At 43.7% G+C, this 27,215-nt stretch overlaps 2 protein-coding genes across 7 annotated transcripts; one reads left to right on the top strand and one right to left on the bottom strand.

Annotated features, from left to right (window-relative positions):
- The first annotated feature begins 126 nt into the window (after positions 1-126).
- Positions 127-27,215, top strand: LOC116608635 (ATP-binding cassette sub-family C member 4). Of its 6 annotated transcripts, XM_048719953.1 has the most exons (11): positions 8,788-8,932; positions 10,723-10,828; positions 11,595-11,646; positions 11,773-11,836; positions 17,130-17,725; positions 19,719-19,931; positions 20,675-20,832; positions 21,408-22,783; positions 23,334-23,901; positions 24,363-24,499; positions 24,818-27,215. In XM_048719953.1, the coding sequence occupies exons 5-11, from the start codon at positions 17,225-17,227 to the stop codon at positions 25,720-25,722; spliced, it is 3,858 nt and encodes a 1,285-aa protein (XP_048575910.1). In that variant the 5' UTR covers positions 8,788-8,932; positions 10,723-10,828; positions 11,595-11,646; positions 11,773-11,836; positions 17,130-17,224; the 3' UTR covers positions 25,723-27,215. The 6 variants fall into 6 exon arrangements, with proteins under 6 accessions (XP_048575913.1, XP_048575911.1, XP_048575912.1 ...); XM_048719954.1 differs by lacking the exons at positions 8,788-8,932; positions 10,723-10,828 and adding an exon at positions 205-223; XM_048719952.1 differs by lacking the exon at positions 10,723-10,828 and having other exon boundaries at positions 8,787-8,932.
- LOC125557533 (trichohyalin-like) lies at positions 14,633-16,742 on the bottom strand. Its single transcript, XM_048720199.1, has 2 exons — positions 16,707-16,742; positions 14,633-15,978 (listed from the first exon to the last, which is right to left on the bottom strand). The coding sequence occupies exons 1-2, from the start codon at positions 16,740-16,742 to the stop codon at positions 14,752-14,754; spliced, it is 1,263 nt and encodes a 420-aa protein (XP_048576156.1). The 3' UTR covers positions 14,633-14,751.

The raw sequence follows: 27,215 nt of genomic DNA, 5'->3' as shown, positions 1-27,215 counted from the left end.
TTTGCTTTATTCATGTTTATACCCGTGACAAACTATAAGCCGGGAAGGGAATTGATTTCAGCGAAGGGAAAAACATCCTTTGTACTTTTTCAATAAAGTGTTAAATTATATGCAAAAAAGAACAAGGCATAAAAACTGCATTTCCCTCTGACGACATAGCCGCACATTGAGGAGGAAAACAATTCAAAACTCGAGCAATCAGCACATTGTAGATTGTACTCAGGTAAAGTGACCATTTACATTGAAAAGGGAGAAACCCATGCAAATTCAAATGTTCAAGATATTGCGTGGACAGAGGGGGTAAAAGTTGTGCGCTAGCTTGATATTCATATTCCAATGTCTTCTAATTCCTGAATACTTTAAGTCACCAAGAACGAACCATTTAGACTAATATTTAGTTCTTCATAAGTGAGCAACATTTTTCTTCCTCTTGTACAATTTTTGGGAATTAGTTGTCATTTGGTTCGATCTTGAATTCCTCCCCCCCCCCCCCCTCCCCCCCGTTGAGCTCAAATTATCAAAAAGATATGATTCATAAGGTTTTTGACACTGCTAGCAAGCAAAGATGCCAAACACGTGCAAACTGTCAAATTCTGATAACGGACATACTTTCCTGATATTCATGCAGTTGACATATGCATGTCAAAAGTATGTAATTTCATATATATGGCACATATATGTCTGTTTTGTAAGGGTAGTATAAGAAATGACGACACTTAGCCAACCTTTTGTTATCCTAAAAGAGGGGGGCGTAATTGTTTGCGGTGATGCTTTTGCCTTAAATCTGGCGCGGTTTTTCGCTTTATCGTATTTTATTCCGCTCTATCGCGGTTTCTCTAGACTGCGCGGTTTCCGATTATTGACTTATTTTGACGTGCGGTTTTTGGCGTTTTTATGTGCGGTTTTTGCACCCCCTTCCGCCCCCTTTAAATCATGGATATTTCACTGTATTTTTATACCAGATCAGCGCTGTTTTTTGTTGTTGATCCCTGGAAGCTCATGCATGCCCGATGTTGATATATTGCGCATCTCGACCTCATTAAAAAATTTTATCAAAAAATAAAACACCAACTTTACAAATTTATTATTGAAAGAGCACAAATTTGTTGTTAGTAAATGAAACGCAGCAATAAACAAACGCAGCAATAAACAAACGCTTGATTAGGTATAAAGAGAGGGGAATTCAAATAAGGAGATTTTAGTGCTAGCCAAATGACAATATATTTTTCTGTGTTTTTCTTTTTCTCGCTCTCCATCGAGAAAAATACCAAAATATATCAACCTGCCAAACAATCTCGTGTGTATTGTTTCTCATGAAATGAAGCTAATAAGCCTTATTTCTATAGCGATCCCTCCTTAAGTTTATAAGATGTAAGTATATTGCTCTAAAAAAAACCCTGTTGAGCTTTTTTCTATGTAAGACCTCCCTACTTTCGTCCTCTAGGCATTTCCATATGATGCCTGTTTTCATATGAATTTCAGCCTTTAGCACTCATCATGGCCCCAGGAATGAAAACAATACTTATAATTTTTTTCAAAACAATATATTTCTCATGCTATTATAATCTACTATTATAATCTACTACTTTAATAAAGAAAAAATATAGCCAATAGTGGTTACATTTTGGAACAAATATCTTCTAATTGGTTCAAAATTTGTGGTATCAAAAGAATAAGAACGCAGGATATATAAACAAGAACGGGTCTTGATTATAAGACTATACAGTATGAGAAAATGTAGCCTACTAGTAGGAGTTTGTTAGTGTTTCCGCGACGAAAACCCGCCCGCTTTTCCGTGTTTTGGGCGCCATCTTGGATTTATGGCCGCGCGCGAGCTGGATGCGAGAGCAAAAGGCAAAAGCTGGGGGGGGATACTGTCACACTATCCGTAGCATCAAACCATCAGTATAAGCGGTTAGTGTTTACCCTGGAAACCAAAGGTTCGAGCTTCACTCATTTACTGTCAACGCTGGTCTTGGCTACGAGGGACGAAAAGACCAGCGTGACAGTAAACGACTGACCGTGTCCTCCCCAGTATGAGCGTAAGCTACTTTATACTATTGTATAGGGGAGTAGTTTATTAAAGTATTTAAGTGAAGCTCGAGCCTCTAGTGACCAGGGTAGATAGTATAATCGGTGAGAACAAATTGGTGGTTAGGTTTTTTAGTCCCATGATTTTCAGGGAAATGATAAGTAGTTTCGTGGCTTAGCAGTTATCAGGGGAAGTCATATTAACTATGGGAGAGTTAAGTTATCAATATTAGAAAAGATGAGAAACCGTGAAGTTATTAATTAGTTATTAGAAAATAAGTCTTTAGAAAAATCGTTGGACCGCAAAAAGGACAAGCTGCCCCGTGTAGAGCATATAAAAAGGGTAGCGTTTCAGCCCTAGAAATGCACGTTTTGCCTGTCGTCCATAGCGTATCGCTTGATTCGCGCTATAATGAGCTCTTCACTGGGCGTAGCCTGCAGTCCTGTGGGAACCAAGGCACCGGGGGTGTTATCGGTGGGAGGGGGGGGGGGATCACGCGGACTATCTGGTCGGCGCGCCGCACGCGGGAGATGCTGGTGTATACAGCATTCGTGATCCAGCCCTCTAAGCTGTGGTCTATGATAAACAGACGTCTTGGAGTCTGGATAGTCTTGCCCTGCACCCGGTGGACTGTCCCCCAGCCCGCGTATTTCCACTCGAGGGGAAGCCTGTTAAGGACCGCGTCGAGAGGAACCTCGACTACCGTGCCTTTGTACGCGTCGACCTTCTCACCCCTTTTGCCTGGCACGAGCACTGGCCGCCCTTGCTTGCGATAACGATGCGCGACGCTAGGATCTGGGTCAAAGCGGATGGTTGCTGGCAATCGGGGGTAGCTTTTCCTGTGGTGCTCTACCAATCGCTGCTGAACAAGAGCCCCCATCTTGTTGGTCGAGCACACCCACATATCGCTTGGGTGGGCCTGCTCGATCGCCGCGTCGAACGCCACCCCATCCCACTCCTCTCGAAACACCTCAAGCTGTTGGGAATCTGGCTGACACCAAATCCGGCCCTTTATGTCGTGGAGCCTGGAGGAGGGCGCGGCAGAGCCGCAGTCGCATGTACTGTACGGCTTTCCGCAGTCTTCACACAGGCAGCGGTAGTCGGACTCGAGACAGCGGATGTTCCCTTGTGCCCACTCCTTAAGCATATCGTGAGGCCCCTCTTTATCTCCCCAGGGCGGGACCTGTCGCCACAACACACTACCTGACACAGCCGCGTGGCGAGATACCCTAGGATGGCGCGTAGCACTTTAGTTTGTACCTTACAGAACTCGTCAATGATGATTACTTCTGCGAGACGGTAGAGTTTGTGCCCCAGCTCGGAAGGTCTCTACTCCTCTATCGGCTTCTCCGCTGCTATGCAGAGGTAGTGGTGGTAGGTTTGAGCCTTCACCGCGAGGCGCGGGTTGTTGCGATGGTCGTGGGCGAGGTCGTTCTCGGGGTGAGCACCACAACGTTGCGGCCGCGGAACATGCTCACCGCCCACTCATCTTGCAGAGGCTGCGGCCACTAGATCGCACGGCAGACTCGGCGCAGTGCTTGGCTCCTTGGCCAAGCTCCCCGACTTCTTCGGACCCCAAGCCGCTTCGGGTCGCCACTCGTACCCAGGCTTCTTGTGGCACCACTCTCCATACCTCGGATTTCGCCCCACGAGCTTTACACCAATGGGCACTGTCTTTGCGTATATGGCATCTGTGCACACTCGGAGGACGTCTTCGAGAGGGATCCGCCTCAACATGCGTCACAACGCTATGTTTGTGTACGCCAAGACGAAGGCCCTGATATGGTACCATTGTGAGCGTCGGACACCGTCTTTGTATTGGATCAGATGAGCCCCGTCGGCATGCTCGAAGTTAAGTAAGTGGTCGGTGACCGCAAGGAGGTTTGTCAGATACGCGGCTTCTTCACGGTCGCGGACTACGATCTAGGACTCGTCGCCATGGCGAGCGCACTTGCCTACGAAACGGACAGCGAGATCTCGACCCTCAGGGTACTGCGAGTCTTCGCCGCCGGGGCGGCACGCGATGGAGTGGGGGAACTTGATGGTGCCCTTTTTTCCGACGCTATACAACACCTCCCTCGCCGTGGCCATGACGAGGTCACCCGAGTCTAACAGGTCCTTGAGCTCTGGCGTGGTGATCCAGCCCTCGTTTTGTTCCAAGTGCTGCCCCACCCTCCCGGAAGTGTAGGGGTGGCAGGCCTCAGAGAACTCCCACTCGGTCAGCTGAATGGCCCCGGTTAGTTGAAGAACCTCGCTCAATGGCCGTCCCACAACATCCGCGATACGATACACGTTCGTAGGGAAGCCGTATTTCCGTACAAAATCAATGGCGTCCGAGGCGCCGCCGGAGAGACTGTCCTCGCATCCTAGGAACGCCGCACGCATGTCGATGTAGCGCATGAGGCTGCGCCCCTGAGCTTTCCTTGCTATTCCACACTTTGGACTCAACCTGCGCCGCCCGCCAGACGTCCCTGTATTTAAGGGGCGTTGACCTGATGTTCTCTCTTTGGGTCCACTTCTTGAAGCGATACCCTATTGCACCGCCCATCGAGTGCGAGTGCTTCGGTGTTCTCTTGGTAGGCTGGGTGATCATCAGGGAGCCATTGAGGATCACATCCTGTCTCGTCTGTAAACGCCCTGTCGATAGCCGCTCCGTCCTGTCCCGATCGGTACAGTTTGCCTTCGTGCGTGACTATAACACGCCCGCACAGCCAGATCCTCGTGCTTCTGGGGATCGCCCTGTTTATAAAGCGAATGAGCACCTCTCGCACTTTTGCCTCGCGCGTTTTTGTGGCGGCACTGGTAGCGCTAAGCGCTGCCTTTTCCTGACATAACGAATGAAGCTCCCCCTCAGCCTCGAAGTCTAGGACGCTCGTGATCGCGGGTGGTTCGGTCGGGAGCTCCGCCCAGGCGTGGTTATTTTGGCAAGGGATAGTGACCCTCGCCTTAGTCTTGTACTTCCCCGAGTCCCACATAGCGTTGCCCAGGGTGTCCACGGCTACTAGCTTTACCACGAGCTTCTTTTCCATCTCAAAGAGGTCTTCTTTGGTGCATCCCGTAGTGGCCAGCATCTTATCATATCACTCGAGGATCTTGCCTCGTGTCTTGGTTAGACCGAGGGAGCGCGAGGGGCCGCGATTTCTCAAGAAGTCGGCAACATAACTCAGAACACAGTTAGCGAAGGTGTCGCCCCCCCCCCTCGCTCAAACATTGGCCCGGGCTCACCATTTTGCTCAGGTAAAGGACGAAGCTCGTATCTCACGTAGACGAGGTACTCTCGTCCCTTTTCCCAAATACCCGCATCGATGCCTTCCAGGGCGCCGACTGCGATTTGGTCCCCTCTTTTGACTAATGACCCACCAATCTTGTGCTCCGAGCGCCCTTCCTTCTCTGTGATTGGCGCCACTGGCTCTGCGAGGGCCTTACCAACGACCGTAAAGAGTCTACCATCTCGTGCGAGACCCACCACACCGAGCCATCGTCATTAATATCAGGCCCCCGCATAACCGGCTTTAGAGCAATGACACCTGCTCCACCAAGATCTCGTATCTCCTGATAAACACCGGCGCTTATGTCTCGGCCCCGAAGAGTGGCATACACGCTTGGGAACCGAAGATGGGCGCCGCCGACGAAGAGAGAATAGTACTCCCCGGGGTCTAAGCTCTCTGGGCCCTTTTGCCGCCGTCCCGGCAGCAAAGGGTCGAACTCGCGCCGGACTTCCTCTGTCCACACTTTCGCCGGTACGAGCGGCTTAAGCAGCTTGTGTTTGACTTCGTCGGGGATGTCCTCGTCCAGGATGTTCTGGACCAGTCCTGCCAGTATGGCAAGCGCCTCTTTGTCAGGCATGCTATTGAGAACCTCCTCTATGTAAGCGTCCATGTTTGGGCACACCTTGTGCCACCCAGTCTCTAATTGCCCGTATCACAGCCGGCGGGACGAGTGTTTGGGTATGCCTTGTGCCACCCAGGCTCTTATTGCCCGTATCACAGCCGGCGGGACGAGTGTTTGGGTATGCCTTGTGCCACCCAGTCTCTAATTGCCCGTATCACAGCCGGCGGGACGAGTGTTTGGGTATGCCTTGTGCCACCCAGTCTCTAATTGCCCGTATCACAGGCGGCGTGACGGGTGTTTGGGTATGCCTTGTGCCACCCAGTCTCTAATTGCTCGTATCACAGCCGGCGGGACGAGTGTTTGGGTATGCCTTGTGCCACCCAGTCTCTAATTGCCCGTATCACAGCCGGCGGGACGGGTGTTTGGGTATGCCTTGTGCCACCCAGTCTCTAATTGCCCGTATCACAGCCGGCGGGACGAGTGTTTGGGTATGCCTTGTGCCACCCAGTCTCTAATTGCCCGTATCACAGGCGGCGTGACGGGTGTTTGGGTATGCCTTGTGCCACCCAGTCTCTAATTGCTCGTATCACAGCCGGCGGGACGAGTGTTTGGGTATGCCTTGTGCCACCCAGTCTCTAATTGCCCGTATCACAGCCGGCGGGACGGGTGTTTGAGTATGCCTTGTGCCACCCAGTCTCTAATTGCCCGTATCACAGCCGGCGGGACAATTGTTTGGGTATGCCTTGTGCCACCCAGTCTCTAATTGCCCGTATCACAGCCGGCGGGACGGGTGTTTGGGTATGCCTTGTGCCACCCAGTCTCTAATTGCCCGTATCACAGCCGGCGGGACAATTGTTTGGGTATGCCTTGTGCCACCCAGTCTCTAATTGCCCGTATCGCAGGCTGCGATGTCAGACAGGACGAGTGCGAACCGTTCCCGAGCCCTTTCTCGGTGCCGCGCATCCTCTGCCCTACACTATTCGCTCCGCAGGGGCGACATAACCGCGTCTCCGATTGCGTCCCTATGCCGCAGATCCTGCACGGCACAGGGAGGGGGCTGCCCTTACGGAGCCTTTGGAGGTGCACCTTGCAGTAGGTGTCCATGCACCTCTGGCCGCACGTGTCTGCATGGCCGACCTTTAGCCACCCGCAGTATTCTTTTCCGCACTTCATCCTTCGAATGCTCGGTATACTACAGGACAGACGGGGGTCTAATTGCAAGGTTCCCACTCGTTTCTACGCGCGCGCGCATACATGTGGCCCCAGTCCCGCTGCTGTCGATAGACAGCGCATTAATGATTGCTAACCATTGCTAATTATTTATCTACGCGAAGTGGTCCCGACGTGGATTGATAATTGCTAATTTTTTATCTACGCGAAGTGGTCCCGACGTAGATTGATAATTAGCAATTATTAATCTACGCGGGGCCTCATCTGCATGAGACGGGGCTGGGGAGCCCCCAGCCCGTTCTATGAAAGTCCCCAGTCCCCTCCGGTATTTCACAAATAAAAGATTTCAAGTCTCCATAATAAATCTTATTTCGGTGACAAGGGTTTCTTGAGTGACATGATTTCTGAACATTTGCGTGAAGAATTGTTCATTCATCATCTAAAAATATTGTAAATAAAAAAAAATAATAAAGGCCTTCTTGTATTTAAATACATAACATAGACTGAGAATGCAATGTTGAAAGTTTTTCATCTCACCGTATTGAAGAGAAAAAGAACTTTTTAGGAGTCAGCCTGATGCGCCTTGAATGAACTCCAAACTCGCTGATTCCCCGACGTCTTCCCGTTCAATATTTATATAACATTTAGATAACTTATCATTAGATAACTTAACAGATACCAGGACACCATCCTACAAGTAGCATTGTAATCATGAGCTATGAGAAGCAGCTAAAAGGATAAAAACAGGTAGCGAACGAAGTCAAGAAGTGCAGAGGGAAAAAAATTGGGAAAATGTACTATAGCTCGCGAGGTGTCCATAGCCGTATATCATTCACATTTTGTTCTTGTAAATAAAAAACGGCTTTTTGTTCGGCTCTCGTACGCGAAAATTATCAAAATGAATCACCCAATTCTAGGCTAACCTTTATCTTTACATTTTGTCTATTTTGCCATTTCTGTATTTGTGTGGATTGTGGCATTTATTTTGGAAGAATCAGACCGTTTTGTTTCTTGCAATATGGATTTGTTTACCGACACGCGTGCGAAAGCCCATTGGAGATTGTTGGTTTGTTAAACTGCTGCATTGCGAAGTTAAAACTTATTTTATAGATCAATTATTACGCAGTTTAGCCAAAGGAAGCGTACATCGACAGAAGAGCAGGCAAATGCAAAAAGAATAAAAGACAGGGATACCGAGATTTATTTATTTATTGTACCAACCAAATGGATCCAGGCCTTATTCAATAATTTAAATTATGCAGTACATCAAAGTTAACAAACACAATTCCTGGTGTGAATATGGCTCCCCCAAATCCGCCGATGGAAATGGATGCCTTTTCACACTTGGTACTTTGCTGGGATGACACAATGACGGCTGACAGAGGCTTTTTAATGGCCGGTTTCTTATTTTTGGGTAAAAGATAAATTTCCCAATAAACCTTCACAAAGTGTCCGACTCCAACTTTGTTGAGTTATACTAACTTATGTCCTGAGAGCTCTTGCCATAATAGTACGTCTTCAACTAAAACGTTTTAACATTCGACAATCCGGCATTCTAAAATAATCCTAACTATGATGCTTTGCATTGAGAGTATTTGTCATTCTAACGCTACTAGATATATTTAGGCACTGCCTAAAAGCGGAGCCCCCTGTTTCACTTATAACGCATTTTATGAGTCATCAACCACCCCCCCCCCCCCCTCGGTGTATGGAATCCGGTTAATGGAACGTTTATACTAACTAATTACTAAGTGAGCTGAGACGCGTGAGTGCATTCTACCGTATTGATTCACACGCACACGAACCATCAAGGGTATAGCTTTATTCGACATTACAGCAAGCATCATTACATAAAAGGAGCATCCTGTGACTGTGTTGTGGGTTGTTTGAAGATTTGCCGTGAGTATTAATGAACGCACAATACCTCACAACAGTTACTTGCAAAAGTATTTATCTAAGGCATATTAATTAATAGTTTTCGGGTAAACTGTATATATTGTGTGTTATAGTACGTTTTATTATCTGAAAAACGAACATAATATGGTAACACATTTAGCCGAATAAAATACATTAAGCTATGAGGGTACTTTATTTAAATATATGTAAGTATGCATATTTCACTCGATATAGCTCGTGTCGATGCTACAGTAAAACTTGCATCCCAGATAATAATTAATCACTGAAAGAAAATAGAACAAGTCAGTGGGTCTTTATAACATCTACATCGGGAAGATGAAGGATAAACCTAGGGGAAGTGGAGACTAGTGAAATTCTAGAGGAGTAATATCTAGGCATTAGCAGAAATCTAGGTAATGTGACGTCACGCGCGCCCTAAATTATTGTATTTTAAAATGGCGGCCGCAAGAGCAAGGAAAATACGCTGGATTGTATAGGAATTTCACTTCACTATCCATAAAATATATCAACATCAACATGTCGTGCACATTTTGCCGACCATTAAATCGAAAGAACAGTTTATTAAGATTGCAATCAAGTTGTTTTTAATAGAAAAGAACAACATTTGGTTCGGTCAAAAACGCTATGTTTTCGGCCGATAAATCTCGCACACTTTCCATACAAAACCATAAAGAACTATTGGAATTCCAGCGAAATGGTGACACAATTTACCTTTCACCAGAGCAGTCAGTGAGAATTTCCGAGGTGCCGACCCCTGAATTTCTTCTTCGACGTCTGAACTTTTAGGTTAGATAGCGATTAACATGGCTCGAGCGAAAGTAAAAAAGTTCGGTCAAAATTAACTTCAAAAAGTCGAATTCAATCCGTCAAGAAATACATTTCAAAAAGCTACACCACCACGTGCTCACAAACTCTTCGACTAGAATGTGCACGAACGAATCAAAATGATTTAATTCATTTCCCTATTTTAAAGCAAAATAGTTTGCAGGTTTCCAAATTAGTCTTAAACTAAAGTTATTCGTTGATTACCAATATATATCTTGAAGAACACATTTCTTTAAAGTAGTTGGAGATCTATGTTTGTGTTGGTTTTGATGGCATGACCACATTATCTACGAAATAAAGGAGCATATAGGGTACAGCTTTCTCAATATCAAAAATGTATCACTCTAGAGAAATTATACATACTCTCTAGCAAGGTCATTGGAAACTCAGGGGTCTTTATATTGCAAGAGTAAAAACTCATGGAAATCCAAACGTGGAGTTTCTGCCACTTTCAGACAATTGAAATTCAGGAAGGTCTTTAGAAAAGAGAATCATACAATGCAAATGGTTATTTTTATCCTCTGTACTGTTTGTAATAGTGGTAAATCTTATGATTACATCATATGCTCAAAAGGGATACAATTGGGTGGTTCCCAACGACACAGTCACGTTACGGGACTCAGTGCTGCTTCTAATCCGGTATGACACACTGTTAAAGAAAGTGTTGAGCCTTAATAACAAAATGGAGAACTTCTTTAGGTATCTTGTAATTGCAACCTACCCTTTTTAGCTGCTTGTTCTTGGGATGAGGGTTGCCTGCTTAATGAAGCTCAAGTGTGCCATGTTGAATATTCATTGAATAACAATATACTTACGTAATTCCTTATGCATGGCCAGACCTGGTTCTCAGGAGACCACATCTTTGGAATTGTCTTGTCTTTCTTACACCTATTGCAACTATTTTCCGGTCTGCAGCTTTTTCTTCCTGTGGCCTTCTTTCTTTGCAGACGTGACAATAGCTAAGTGTGTATGAGAGCTGCTCCACCTCGGACTTGCAGATGGCACAGTACGCTTTGTCCTCTTGTTCAGTACGTCCTACAGGCGGTCGAGGGGGTAAATCTCCAATTACCTGTCTCAGTCTTTGCCATCTTTGGACACCCTACGTGTAATTTGCCTATGCCTGTTTCTTACGTTACGTTAGCTTACGGTAGCTATGAACAAACCATTTTTAATCGTCCTTATCTGTCCCATTTAAAATTGTAGTTGCACTCATTTTTCAGACACGATTCTTTGCCCGAAAAATTAACGCAAAAAGTATCCCGGTAACCTAACAAACCCTGTAATTACCGGTAATTTAGAGAAATGTCCCCAGAAAAGTTTTCGAACTCCCTGGCGAGGAAGAGTGTTTATCAAACCAAAGCTTTTGCGTAGCGTGTCGATACGGGTTCCCGACGAGTAGATTATAATTTCCATAGTTTATGAATAGATTGGCTAGTTTTTGTCGATGTCTGTATTATTTTGTAGAAAAACTTCTTATAATTTCGCAAAGCTGTTTATATTCTTTTAGGCATACTGTAAAACCAGATTGGTTGGAAGGAAAAACCCATAAAATGATGTAAGCCTTGATTGGTCCATATTTTACCGGGCAGTGGAATGGTTTTCTCTGTGATTGAAGGAGGAGCGTCACGGTAACTCGCAAGACGGGAAGCCTGTGTACTATTTTTCAAAATAGCCAATCAGAGATGTCCATTATACGAGAGTATCGTCCGTAACAAAGATTGCAAGAGAATCGCGCTAGTTAATCGTACTGTTTGTTTTGACTCAAACCCCCTGAAAAATCTCTAATTTGTTTAAGAAATAAGCGTCTATATGTTTTCAGCGCTTGGAGAGGTCCCTGGAGGCCATATCGAAGACTCTAAGGCAATGTTGTGGTTCGTATTCGATGTTTATTTCGTTGTCAATTCCGGAGTTACGCTTCGGAGCTTTGCGTGGCTGAACAGATAAATTATACTTCCCTCTACTAACAAAATATTCTATTTGCCGGTTATTCTTCCAAGGTGATGACTGTGACTAGGAATAAGCAGAGACCACCATTAGCAAAAATATCCGAGAAAAGAGGAGGTAAGAGAGAGATAGAAAAAGCAATACTCGAACGGAGAGAATGGCATATATATATACATCAAGTTGTGTTTACATATGCAATAAAATAAACCTTGCACTAAAAGTCTTACCAATGATATTATTCGTGTCAGCATTGAATACTTGATTACCCTTCTAATAAGGATACTGAGTACTCGCTTCGATCCAAATTTATGCCTGATTTGACTTCCAATAGTGATCGCTGGACCTCCGCTAGCTTGCTAAACCTGACGAACGACTCCAAATTTCATCTCACTAACTTTTTAATCAGAAAACGATAATCTTTGAAAATATAACGTTAGCTAATAAGAAAAAAACATTGTTCGTAACAGAAACTTGGATTTAGCTTTCGGATGGGCAGTAAAACAAAGAGAATTTTGAAGATTTATCAACGGCATTTTTCCCCCTTCTAAGAGAAAATCGATCCTGGCTATCCGTTTCGGAAGGCTTGAGAAGGCATGACGCTCCTCCTTTAAAACATTCTACAACTCGAAACAACTAGAACATGAAGCGATTTCCCGTAAGTTAGCGGGCAATTAAGGTTTTTGAAGAACTGAGTTGAAGAACAGGATTCCTGAGTTTATCGGCGTTTTAAGAAACGACAACCTGGAAACACAAGTAGTGCTTTTCCCTATTTCCCAATTAAAAAAAAAAAATTAAATAAGCTTATTATCTCATAAGGATCACTGATTCCACATGAAACTTTCACGCTGTGTAGCCATTTTGGGAAACAAGGTAGGCTAAGTAATAACGGCAATATTTTGGAGGTCGTAGCTTTTGGGGTCACACGGTTTAAGGTTTATGTCTTCGTTTTGTAGACATCCTTCCTGAATGTGATAAGGTATAACAAGGAATATATGTTATGACAGTAGCACAATTGCTAGGTATATCAAGAAAGGGAAAACAAACAGTATATGGACACGTTAACTCAAAGTCCGTTCGCTAGCTCTAGCTGGAACATTAAAAATTACAGTGTGAATAGTACAGTACCAAGTACCAGCCTCACTGCCATAAAAGGAAGCGCGAATTAAAGATTTTAACCTGGTTTTCATAATAGCCCCATTTGTAGTATATTTGCTTTCATAGAACTCTGAGAGTGGGAACTGTACATACATAAAAAGGATTTTGGACTTCCATAAATCACAATGGTTTGGAAATCAATACTTCTATGGATATATATTGAACAATAATAAGCATGCATGTATAAATCAGTTTAACAAATATCATACAAAAAACATTCACAAATATATAGCATAAAGGATTTGTATATTTTTACCTGGAAAATCTTCAGGGGTTTTAACCCCTAAAAAAAAGACACATGACACTTTTTGTGAATATTTAGTTATGACAATCTTAAACCACTTTTTGTATATATTTTTAAAATTTAATCATTTTTATATATTTATTCTATATTTAAGTTAGTGCCCTTCTGAAAACTGCTTTGGCGATGTAGGCTCCCTCATTAAATATTATTATTATTACTATCACTTTCACCATCCCCATCATGATCATTATTATTATTATTATTATTATTATTTTTATTATTATTATTATTATTATTATTATTATTATTATTATTATTATTATTATTATTATTATTATTATTATTATTATTATTATTACTATTATTATTATTATTGTTGTTGTTGTTGTTATTATTATTATTATTATTATTATTATTATTATTATTATTATTATTATTATTATTATTATTATTATTATTATTATTATTATTATTATTATCATTATGACACTCATCAGCATGTCCTCTGCTTGTACACCTCAGTGGCCCTTCATGTGATGATTATGCAAGCATAAAAGAATTGGTCACATCAAATGTCTTCTTATAACAATTTTATGGCCATAGCACAATTTCAACTAATTCAAAATCCATTAAATGGACAGTAGCAATTCTTATATGTTATAGCTAAACTAATAACTTTTTTATACTCTTTACCTTTGAAATCCTCAGGGGCTAGAGACACATCACGCTTATCAGCTTGTCCTCTGAATGTAGGCGGCAGCCTTGAATGATTGGCCACATCAAATATCATGAACTATTTAAGCACAGTAACACAAGTGCTATGTTGTCAATTGCTTGCATAAAAGCACTGAAAGTGGGAACTGTTCATACATAACAGGATTTTTACTTTCATTAATCAAGATGAAATAAATAGGTTCAGAAATAAAATTTCACTACAGTTGCACAATTTCTTCTAACAAAAAAAATACATGCAAGTGAATAATGTATCAATTATAACAATTCTTAATGTCCCATATGATGTGTAAGGGCAATTTCCCAAAGGGGATGGTGTGAATTTTACCCCCTTGGGATGTAATGTAATTCTAAAAATTATGTTCCAAAAGCAGCAGTGGGGGGAGGGGGGTGGGGTACCCTTGAATCTGCCTCACCACATGAATGCCTGAGTCTGACACACCACATTTAAGCACAAGCAAGATGATGATTCATTTTTTGGTAAATGTAAAACTTATTTCCATGTAACCACTTGAAAAATAACTTGTAAAAAATATAAAAAATTGTGAAAAATAACTTTATTCTATTCACTTTTTCCCTATACAATACTTACCCGAAATTGTTGGAGAAGAATCAAGCTGTTGTCTCCTATTCTTTCTTGCCCGTTCCCTTTCCCTTAGTCTTCTTTTTAATTTCTGGGCCTCTGATAAAATCTTGCTCCGTTGCCGCTGCCTATCTCTCATACGTTTTCTTGATTTTTGTTCGTCTGTGAGAGGACGCTCCCTCTCTCTTATTCTTTTTGCATTTGCCTGCTCTTCTGTCAGGGGACGCTCCCTCTCTCTTATTCTTTTCGCATTTGCTTGCTCTTCTGTCAGGGGACGCTCCCTCTCTTTTATTCTTTTTGCATTTGCTTGCTTTTCTGTCAGGGGACGCTCCCTTTCTCTCTTATTCTTTTTGCATTTGCCTGCTCTTCTGTCAGGGGACGCTTCCTGTCTCTTATTCTTTTTGCATTTGCTTGCTCTTCTGTCAGGGGACGCTCCCTCTCTCTTATTCTTTTTGCATTTGCTTGCTTTTCTGTCAGGGGACGCTCCCTCTCTTTTATTCTTTTTGCATTTGCTTGCTTTTCTGTCAGGGGACGCTCCCTCTCTTTTATTCTTTTTGCATTTGCTTGCTCTTCTGTCAGGGGACGCTCCCTCTCTCTTATTCTTTTTGCATTTGCTTGCTTTTCTGTCAGGGGACGCTCCCTCTCTCTTATTCTTTTTGCATTTGCTTGCTTTTCTGTCAGGGGACGCTCCCTCTCTCTTATTCTTTTTGCATTTGCTTGCTCTTCTGTCAGGGGACGCTCCCTCTCTCTTATTCTTTTCGCATTTGCTTGCTTTTCTGTCAGGGGACGCTCCCTCTCTCTTATTCTTTTTGCATTTGCTTGCTTTTCTGTCAGGGGACGCTCCCTCTCTCTTATTCTTTTTGCATTTGCTTGCTCTATTGTCAGGGGACGCTCCCTCTCTCTTATTCTTTTTGCATTTGCCTGCTCTTCTGTCAGGGGACGCTCCCTCTCTCTTATTCTTTTTGCATTGGCCTGCTCTTCTGTCAGTGTACGCTCCTTATCTCTTATTCTTTTTGCATTTGCTTGCTCTTCTGTCAGGGGACGCTCCCTCTCTCTTATTCTTTTTGCATTTGCCTGCTCTTCTGTCAGGGGACGCTTCCTGTCTCTTATTCTTTTTGCATTTGCCTGCTCTTCTGTCGATGTACGCTCCCTCTCTCTTATTCTTTTTGCATTTGCTTGCTCTATTGTCAGTTTACGCTCCCTCTCTCTTATTCTTTTTGCATTTGCCTGCTCTTCTGTCAGGGGACGCTCCCTCTCTCTTATTCTTTTTGCATTTGCCTGCTCTTCTGTCAGTGTACGCTCCCTCTCTCTTATTCTTTTTGCATTTGCCTGCTCTTCTGTCAGGGGACGCTCCCTCTCTCTTATTCTTTTTGCATTTGCCTGCTCTTCTGTCAGTGTACGCTCCCTCTCTCTTATTCTTTTTGCATTTGCTTGCTCTTCTGTCAGGGGACGCTCCTTATCTCTTATTCTTTTTGCATTTGCCTGCTCTTCTGTCGATGTACGCTTCCTTTGGCTAAACTGCGTAATAAATGCTAGAGTAAGCACCTAAAAGAAGATTTATTTCGAAAATATGTTCAGTTTGCCATTTTACAAATTTAAGCTCTTACTGATAGCGTGAAACTTCTTTTAGAAACAGTTTATCTAAGTAAAAGCTTACTAAAGTTTAAATTGTTTGAACAGTGTTGTGTTTTGCCCGTCGCGACGTCAACTTCAAACGAGAATACAAATATAGATAAATGACACTTACCTCATTCAATTTATTTTTGTTGTTCCTTCATTTAAACGCAAATAGAAAATAGATATAAAGATTTGTAAATTGATAATTATGGATATCTAATGTTTGTGTTATCGCTTTCTCCAGTTATAATGGGAAAAGTCTGAAAATACCAAAACTGAGTTCATGTTTTTTTTTTCGTGCGTGCGACAATGAAAAGGGAGCGAAAACAGATACCCAAAGGGTTCCCATGATAATAAAAGACAGATTATCAAATAAATATTCAAAATTACAAATTAACCTTTATTATACTAGCTTAAGAGCTTAAATGTAAAGTTAGCTGGAATAAACACTAGTTTCGTTAACGCACAACTGCATTAAAACAGAACCTGTTGTCTTCGTGGTTGGTTCTCGCCGTAAAATCCGTGGAAAATATATCGAAAAACTTGTTCTAGCAGTCCAAACATTAGTTTGGGAGAATGATTGGCAATTATTTGATGTCCGTGTATATACTATACAGAATCGAGAAGATTTTGCGTAGAGAATCCACGACGGTTACGTGGCCTCTGCGCGGGCAGGCAGCCGAGCGTCGCATAGTTGTATACCATTTCCTTTATACCTATGCTGGCTCCGCTATTAAAAAAACTATATCACCTCATATAATACTGTTCTCTGTCTCATCGCAAGACATCATTCCATTTGGCGTTTAAGCCGCATTGTCACCAGTTTACTTCCGGAGGTCCGACGGAAACCTCAACCGTTAAAAGACAAAAGAATCTATTAGAATCCGCAATATTTAACAGGCCATCCGCTCTAAATTATCCATCACATCCTCAAAGAAACTTCCAATAGACCCACTGCTTTCAATATTTGAAATATTTTTCGCGTTTTCTGTTAAAAATCATCGGATATTGTTACGTAATCAACCGGAAGTAAACTGGTGACAATGCGGCTTTAACCTGTTTTACGCTTCTCTCCCCAGGCAGCCAAACATATATCCAGAAGTTGTTGGAGTACCTAAAAGACTAGGAGCTGTGACTAGTAGTGTTGGCCTGCCCCCATGATTTGAATGCTGAGATGTCTGAAAACACTACTTGTCCAGGGTTTTTCTCCCGGCTGATGTTCTCATGGCTCAGTCAGGCTATAGATAAGGGAAACGAGCGACAATTAGACATTATTGACTTGCCCGTATTGGACGGTGTGGACTATCAATGCGAGAATTTAACCAAGAGACTTGAACACTGTTGGCAGAGTGAAAAAGCTAGCGCCAAAATTCACCAGAGGAAGACAAGTATATGGAACGCCGTATTTCGTTTGTTTCCACTTCGGGAGTTCGGGCCAATAATTTTGCTCCAGTTTTTGTATTCGATTTCGCTGTGTGCAGTTCCATTCTTGCTGTACTGCTTGTTGTTGGAGTTGTCCCTTCCTTTGCCTAGTAAGACTACAGCCTCGCTCTTGGTGGTAGGAATGTGTGTTACTGCTTGGATGAGAACGGTGTTCATTTGCCATAGAGACGCACTGACAAATCGACTTACTATCAGAACCATGTCAGCAATTTCAGGGATGGTGTATAGAAAGGTAGGAGAAAATATTGTTTTCCTTAACACATTGACCCCTCAACCGGCCAGTACCGGCTTTGAGAAGTAACCACGACCAAAAAAGTTTATAAAGGTTCTAGATAACACACAGACTAGTCACACTAGTGACGTGGGTAACATGAACAACGGTAACAAGCGTACTAAGGTTCTAGATAACACACAGACTAGGCACACTAGTGACGTGGGTAACATGAACAACGGTAACAAGCGTACTAAGGTTCTATATAACACACAGACTAGGCACACTAGTGGCGTGGGTAACATGAACAACGGTAACAAGCGTACTTAGTTCTAAATAACACACAGACTAGGCACACTAGTGGCATGGGTAACAGGAACAACGGTAACAAGCGTACTAAGGTTCTATGTAACACACAGACTAGGCACACTAGTGGCGTGGGTAACATGAACAACGGTAACAAGCGTACTAAGGTTCTAGATAACACACAGACTAGGCACACTAGTGGCGTGGGTAACATGAACAACGGTAACAAGCGTACTAAGGTTCTATGTAACACACAGACTAGGCACACTAGTGGCGTGGGTAACATGAACAACGGTAACAAGCGTACTAAGGTTCTAGATAACACACAGACTAGGCACACTAGTGGCGTGGGTAACATGAACGACGGTAACAAGCGTACTAAGGTTCTAGATAACACACAGACTAGGCACACTAGTGGCGTGGGTAACATGAACAACGGTAACAAGCGTACTAAGGTTCTATGTAACACACAGACTAGGCACACTAGTGGCGTGGGTAACATGAACAACGGTAACAAGCTTACTTAGTTCGAGATAACACAGACTAGGCACACTAGTGACGTGGGTAACATGAACAACGGTAACAAGCGTACTAAGGTTCTATGTAACACAACACCAGACTATGCACACTAGTGGAGTGGGTAACATGAACGACGGTAACAAGCGTACTAAGGTTCTAGATAACACACAGACTAGGCACACTAGTGGCGTGGGTAACATGAACAACAGTAACAAGCGTACTAAGGTTCTAGATAACACACAGACCAGGCACACTAGTGGTGTGGGTAACATGAACAACGGTAACAAGCGTACTAAGGTTCTATGTAACACACAGACTAGGCACACTAGTGGCGTGGGTAACATGAACAACGGTAACAAGCTTACTTAGTTCGAGATAACACAGACTAGGCACACTAGTGACGTGGGTAACATGAACGACGGTAACAAGCGTACTAACGGTTCTAGATAACACACAGACTAGGCACACTAGTGGCGTGGATAACATGAACGACGGTAACAAGCGTACTATGGTTCTAAAAAAACAGACGGTCTTTGTCACATAAATCGATTCCAGGTCATTAAGACCCAGAATACCAGTGTAAATTTTAGAATCATTTTGGTTTCAAAAAAGGAAAGCATTTAGGAGAGCTGTGGAGATTCGTTAGGAAATTATTTTCCAGGCAAAGCCAAACAAGAAAAAATCCCCATGAATCCACCACACAGCACTCAATTATGTCCCAATAAACTTAATGATGTCCTAGGACGCTCTAGCTCCCAATATGCTCATAGCTGTATTTTTGTGAAAAAATCAAGCAACCATCAACTTGTGCTGGAATTAGCACAGCGAGGGATTGGAGGTGGGACCGCAAAGCTCTGTTGGAAAGGATAGATACCGCTGACTAGGTGTAGCGGTGTTTGACTTTGACGGGCGGTAAAAACTCAAAATAGGGTGGGGAGGTATCTGTTTTTGGTCCGTTTTTTTTTTTTTTGTAAATTCAGCCCCTCCTGAACCTACCTGAATTCAACCTCAGACTTCAGTCATGCAGACTCAGTAGTTAGAAATTTTCCTGTGACTTAAATGTTGTTCAATTGTATTAATTTAAAGGCCATTTGTATTGTATCTTTTGATATTCGGCGCTAGCCTCAATAAAATTTTTTATCATCATCGTCGTCGTCGTCATTATTATTATTTTTATTTGTTTTCTTAGATGATTCGCCGGGGCAGCCGACACGTCACCTCCGGTCACGTGGCAACTCTGTTTGGCACCGACATCGAGTCGTTCAAGGAGGGGCTTTCTTACCTTCCAGCAGTGATTGGAGCGCCTGTTTGCATGTTGATGATTATTTCGGTCTTGGTATGGGTTGCAGGTTGGCCGGCGATGATGGGTGTGATCGCAACAGCGGTTTTTATTATTTTACAAGTGAGTTAAGCAGCCAGTTGTTGTGTTTCACTGTACTTGCACTCCGTGTCGTGACGTGCTGTGTCGTGCTGTGTCTTGCTGTGCCATGTTGTGTCGTGCTGTGTCGTGTCGTGCTGTGCTGTGTCGTGCTGCGCTGTGTCGTGCTGTGTCGTGCTGTGTCTTGCTGTGCCATGTTGTGTCGTGCTGTGTCGTGTCGTGCTGTGCTGTGTCGTGCTGTGCTGTGTCGTGCTGTGTCGTGCTGTGTCTTGCTGTGCCATGTTGTGTCGTGCTGTGTCGTGTCGTGCTGTGCTGTGTCGTGCTGTGTCGTGCTGTGTCTTGCTGTGCCATGTTGTGTCGTGCTGTGTCGTGCTGTGCTGTGTCGTGCTGTGCTGTGTCGTGCTGTGCTGTGTCGTGCTGTGCTGTGTCGTGCTGTACTGTGTGGTGCTGTGTCGTGCTGTGTCGCGCAGTTCTGTGTCGTGCTGTGCTGTGTCGTGTCGTGCTGTGCTGTGTCGTGCTGTGCTGTGTCGTGCTGTGCTGTGTCGTGCTGTGTCGCGCTGTGCTGTGTCGCGCTGTGCTGTGCTGTCCTGTGTCGTGTCGTGCTGTGTCGTGACGTGCTGTGTCGTGCTGCGCTGTGTCGTGTCGTACAATTGTCGTGTTGTGCTGTGTCGTGTCGTGCGGTGCAGGGTAATGTTTTGCCGTGCTGTGTTGAGCTATGTTGTACTGAGCTGTATATAACCTAGTAGCGTATCCGTTCCTATCCTTAGAGCCTGGTCATCCAGGCGTCTCAGTATTACCGTGCCAGGACAGTTCCCGTGACGGACACGCGCATCACGCTCATCAGTCAGATCATCCGGGGTATCCGCACCATCAAGATGCACGCGTGGGAGAAGCCCTATTATCAAGCTGTGCACAAGATAAGAAAGTAAGCACCAATACCCGCGAAATCTGGGCAAAACGAGGGACATACGAACAAACAAAAGTATCATTCCCCACCCGGACTTCAAACCTACCAACACCAGCAAAACCAGGGGCTCATAGTAGGGGTAATCAACTTCCCCACATTCTGGTATTATATAAGTGTCACGGCGTTTCCAAGGATCAGGCTTTTTTTAAGCACAGGGAGCATAGGAAGGGAGTAAAACAAAGCTCGATTCCATTGTTCAAAACCTGCCTAGTTACGGCCAATGTTGTGACACGAGATATGATTGACTGACAGCTCAGTTTCTCTTTGAACTTATACCTCGTCGCCGACAAACGCCCTGGCATGCGACAAAAGCAAAGCCATAGAGCTTTCCTACCCGAGAGGCTGGGGGACCCTATTCTAAGGGCATAACCTACCTCGCGTGAACCAAACAACCCCTCAGAAGCCGCCCCCTCCATCATGTGAATACCCCTCAAATATCAAACTGCTACCTAGGGGTTCCCTCCTTCATATGAACACCCTAAATGTCTTAGCTGTCGCGTGGCGCTGAAAATAACTCAATTGCTTATCTGTAGATCTGAGATGCACCTTCTAGCCAAAAAGTACAGCCTTACTGCACTCTTTGAGGCGTTCTACTGCTCCACCATCCCAACACTGTGCGTTATGCTCTGCTACATCTTCACCGACAGACGTCTAGACCAGGCCGTCATCTTCACGGTGCTTGCCTACTTTAGCCATCTGAGAATGGTTGCAAATTACATCTCTGCTATTGCAAGGCAAAAAGTGACAGATAGTGTAGTTTCCATGTGGAGGATCGAAGCCTTTTTAATGGATGATAGAGTCGAAGATGACAACCAGTCAATAAATCCGAATCCCCTTAACATCGAGAGCTTCAATGGAAAGGGTTATCAAGATTTCGAAAAAGTCAAGTTACCGGTTATTCGTGTTTCACAGAAAGGCATCACCAGTTACGCGGGCGATTTAAAGATTCTCCAAGACATCGAACTTGACGTGTCTGGCTCTTGTCTTGTCGTTGTGGTAGGTCCAGTTGGTTCAGGAAAATCCACGCTTCTATCCACCATTTGTGGTTTGGAGCCGGGCTTTGTAGGCTTTTTAGAAAGGAGAGGAACTATTGCCTACGTTCCACAGGTACCCTGGATATTTCAAGGAACAATTCAGGAGAATATAACATTCAATGCCCAATACGATGCTACAAAATACGAGAGGGTTGTTGACGCATGTGATCTCACGGTGGATTTAATGACATTTCCTAACGGCGACTTGTCAGAGATTGGCGAGCGCGGTGTTGCTCTGAGCGGTGGTCAGCGGGCTCGTGTCAGTTTGGCACGCGCGCTGTACCTGGATGCAGATATTTATGTTCTAGATGACCCTCTAAGCGCACTGGATTTCAAAGTGAGAAGACGCGTCTTTCAACGGTGCATTTGCGAGCTGCTAAGAGACAAACTTTGTATTCTTGTGACACATGACTTTGGCTGTATCGAGAAAGCCGATAAAGTTGTTATCATGGAGGGAGGAAAAATAGTCAAGCAGAGTATTTACAAGGAATATATAGATACTCAAGAAAGTAGAATGACTCAAGACAAGGGCAAGGATGGTGATTGCGGTGATGATGATGATGACAATGGTCATGATGTTGATTTTGATAGTGATGGCGGTGATGATGTTCGTGGTGAAGGTTATGGTGGAGATAATGGTGGAGATAATGATGATATTGATAGTTATTATAATGTATGTGTAGTGGTGGGCGATAATGATGGCATCGATAGTGACGATAAAACGAAGAAAGCTGTAGGAGGGGAGAACATGTCCACGTTAACTGAAAAGAGGGATATTGGGACAGTCGTGTGGCGTACATACTGGGCATACCTTCGCGGTGGAATCTCTGTGCCGGTCATTATCTCACTTGGACTCTTCGCTTGCCTCACTCCAGGTAATCAATATTTTTTTACTCAGGGGCCAATAACAGGATAGGTGTAGCTGGGGCAGAGGTGTTGGTGGATGACCCATTTTGTTTCAAGACAAGTATGTAATGGTTTTCCAGTCAATGGCTAATAGAAAAAGGGGCGTATCGGAAAAGAAAGGGGGTCTGTTGTATGGTTGGATGGAAAAATGAAAGAATGGTAATTAAAAGAAAAAATAGGCTCTGACAGCGGCGTAGCCAGGATTATAAACAGGAGGGGGCCCAAAAGGCCCGGTGAAGGCATTTTCTCCTGTATTTCAAATAATGTCTCATACATTTACTGTATTTTTGGCTGCTAGAAGGGGGGGGCCGGGCCCCCTGGGCCACCCCCTGGCTACGCCCCTGTCTGATTATATAATGAATAGTCGGTTATTTCATTTCTTTTAGTTCACATTGTAATTTTTCTGTAATCCACTCTTAATGCGAAGGCCATAAAAAATCTTCAAATTTCAATTCTCAAAACTTTGGCCCATGGAAAACTCATGACTCTCTAATCACAAAGCGTGTTTGTTTGTTGCAGTTTTGGGCGTTGCCCCTAACTGGGTGCTTGCACGGTGGGCCCACTTGTCGTGGTCCAATCCCGACCAGCACTGGATCATCATCACCTACATACTCCTGACTGCCATAGCGGATATCTGTCGCTACATTCTCGTCGCTGCCGCGTGTATAACCGTTCTTCTCTGCAACTCAAGACATCACAACAAAATGGCAGAATCCCTGCTGCACGCCCTTGTCCAGTTCTTTGATAGAACTCCTACTGGAAGAATAATCAATCGCTTTTCTGCCGATGTCGGTCGGATCGATAATGAGCTGCCTATGAAGTTTAGTTGGCTAGTTATTGGACTCGATATTGTGGTATATACCATTGTCCCTACATTTGCAAACTATTGGCTTGCAATTGTGGTCATTCTTCCACTTTTCTTATTTGTTTATTACGGAGTAAGGTTCCAAAGAGCTCTCTGTGAATCTACGAGGCTCGAATCACTTGCCCGGTCCCCTGTCTTTTCCCACATCGATAATACTGCTGAGGGGCTGAACACTATCCATTTGCACGGCGCCAGCGACGTATTCGTCAACAAGATGTACAGGTATGAATTAGTAACGTTGAAAATTACATCCTTTTTAGACTTCGTGCCCACGGTTCCGTTTACATCGCTTTTGTTGTGGGTACGGGTATTTACCACAGGTAAACGCAAAAAAGAAACGAAAACGGAACAGATTGAAGACTCTAGCCAGAGTGGAACAATTTGGGACCGATACTCTTTTACTGCCGGGCGAACGCACGAAAACATGTGGACTGGCCTCTTCAAAATGAAAACTCTTTATTTGAACGTAAACAAAACAAGGTTGCGTCTTAATGCATACGTTAGCAACATCAACCCCCAGTTTCTTCAGGTGGGTTAGCAAAGGTTTCTAGGGGTGGAGGCTGCTCAGGTCTTTGTTACATTGTCGATTGGGCCGCCAATCTGACGCTAACTACGCTACAGACTATTTGTGTCGAGCATTCGATCACGATGTTTATCCATTTCAGAGTTGTTTTGTCTTTTAGGTTTCAGGACAACCTTTCTAGGACACGCTACACGGCGAGGCAAATGATCTTTTGGCTGCAGATGCGCGTGTTAAACATTGGAATCATGTTCCTGCTTGGTTCCAGCCTCGTCATCGTCTTACTTTCCACGTCCGTGGGTATGTACATTTAAACAGAGAGAGTGACCATCATTAGCAACTTCATCATCATCATCATCATCATCATCATCATCATCATCATCATCTTCATCATCATCATCATCATCATCATCTTCATCATCATCATCATCATCATCATCATCATCTTCATCTTCATCTTCATCATCATCATCATCATCATCATCATCATCATCTTCATCATCATCATTATCATCATCATTATGACCATCATCACCACCATAAGTTCCAACATCACCATCATTATTTTCATCATCAAGCCCGATGCAAGGACCAATGAATTGATTCGTGTCTTTCTAGGTTTTGTGGGAATGGCAATATCGTATGTAGACACCATGTTGATTGAAGTACCGTACTTTCTCAAAGCCTTTGGAGATGTACAAAGCACGATGACTTCAGTGCAAAGAATACTAGAATACTGCGGGCTCAAGCCTGAACTGGCCTATCATATCAAAGAAAAGCCACCACGTGACTGGCCTCACTATGGGGCTTTGACCTTCAGTCACGTGTCTCTGCAATATTACAGCGGCGGACCTCGGGTCTTGAAAGATGTTTCATTTAGCATCGAGCCTAGGCAGAAATTCGGCATCGTGGGGAGGACTGGCGCTGGCAAGTCGTCCATTGTAGCCTCGCTAATGCGCATGCCTGAGGCTACATTCGGGATACTCATTGATGATGTTGACATTCGCGGGCTCAATCTTCAGTCTACAAGAGAAGTTGTTTCAGTGATTCAGCAGAGTCCGGTGATGTTTTGCGGCTCCATCAGAAATAACCTCGACCCACTGGACATGTACACGGATGACGAGATCTGGATTGCTTTACATGACGCTCAACTTGGGTCTCTGGTGACGAGTTTAGATGGAAAACTTGAATATCATATCCAAGAGGGCGGCTCAAACTTTAGCGTTGGTGAACGACAGCTGTTTTCACTTGCGAGAGCGCTGCTGCACAAGAACAAGATTATTGTGATGGACGAGGCGACGGCTAATGTGGACCCACAGACGGATCACATGATCCAGACCACCATCCGAGACAAGTTCAAGGACTGCACCGTGCTCACCATTGCTCACCGACTCAGCACCATCATGGACTGTGACCGCATCATGGTGCTACACGATGGACAAGTGGTGGAGATGGGCACCCCTCAGGAGCTGATGGGAAAAGCTGACGGCTGGCTCGCTCAACTATGGCAACATTCACACTAATGGTATACCTGTGGCGATGTCAAACAGGATGCCCGGAGATGGATGCCTTTGGCGCTGATAAAAAAAAAGCTGACTGCTGGCCCACTTAACTATAGAAACAGTCACACTGATGGGATACCTGTGAAGATGTTCCACAGGTAGTCCATGAATATGGGCACCCCTCAGGCCGCTGATAGGAAAGATTGACGGATCGCTAGCTCTACTAAGGCAACATTCACACTAATGGGTTACCTGTGGCAATGTACCACAGGCAGTCTACTAAAGCAACGTTCAAACTAATGGGATACCTGTGGCGATATACCGCAGGCAGTCCATAAATTTGGGCACCACTCAGGCCGCTGATAATAAAAGTTGACGGCTCGCTTGGTCGACTTTGGGAGCCTTCACTGTGATGGAAAGTAAAAATGTTTTGGATCGGACAGTGAAAAGATTTACGCCACGTACAGCTCACTTATATATAGACTGAAAAATATCGGGGTCTTTTTTACGCTTGCGTCTCTTGGGAATAGGTATGTTGTCATACACCTTTTGCTTTTCATTACCGAGAAATACGCATGCATTTTTGCCAAAATTACAAACATTCACGCCGATGTACTTTCATTTAAGCGAAAGTAAAATCATTTGAACTAAAACGAAATACATTAACGAACTTTACATAATTGAGTGAACACAATTGCATTTTCTTCACATTCATTTACACTATTCGACAACCAGGAATAAAAAATCTATTTTCATTTGCGCGTTGATACATAACAATAACACAAACAAAATATCAATAATACGAGAACTCGCAATCAATACAGTGAACGAAACATTCATTAACATTTTTATTACAGCAAGTGCAAACAATAGTATTTTGTGAAAGTCATTTGCGTGCTTCTTACAAACGTTAGCGCCTCCGTACAAACAATAAGCCCTTTATGACAAACAATATCCTAAAATAATTATTCAATTATTATTAATTATTCAATTATAGGTAAATGTATTTGTATTAACCACGCACAGCTCGTTGATGAAAACAATTTTGGAGACATTTTCGCAGTCTACAAATGCCATGACTGGTCTAGCCATCAGATAAGTTCAACCTATCAGGCAAGTCTATATGCAAAACAAACAAGGAACTCGCGCAAACTAATCTCCTTTTTCTAGAAGTAAAGAAATCGTTTGGCAAAAAGTCATTTCCTTTCAGCGCCACAGTTTTGAACAATCTGACGTGTAACAGGAAAAACATCTTAATTTATCTCAGAATTTAAATACGGGCTACAGTTATATATTCTATTCGCTAATTAGAAATTTTTCATGTTTCATTTATTTAATTGATTGTATTGCACGAGGGCCACTTTTATTTTATCATCGTTATTACTAATATTTTTGTCGTTGTTGTTATTGTTAATTACTTCCAGGAAATTGGTGCGATCTCAATGTAATTAACATGGATAAAAGATCTTTGTTGATTCGGATCCATTGCTAAACGAATAAAAAGCCAGTTGTCA

The sequence above is a fragment of the Nematostella vectensis genome, chromosome 12 (genome assembly GCF_932526225.1).
Source record: "Nematostella vectensis chromosome 12, jaNemVect1.1, whole genome shotgun sequence".
Lineage (NCBI taxonomy): Eukaryota > Metazoa > Cnidaria > Anthozoa > Actiniaria > Edwardsiidae > Nematostella > Nematostella vectensis.
The sequence above is the reverse complement of the archived record's forward strand: the minus strand, read 5'-3'. Positions and strand labels throughout refer to the sequence as shown.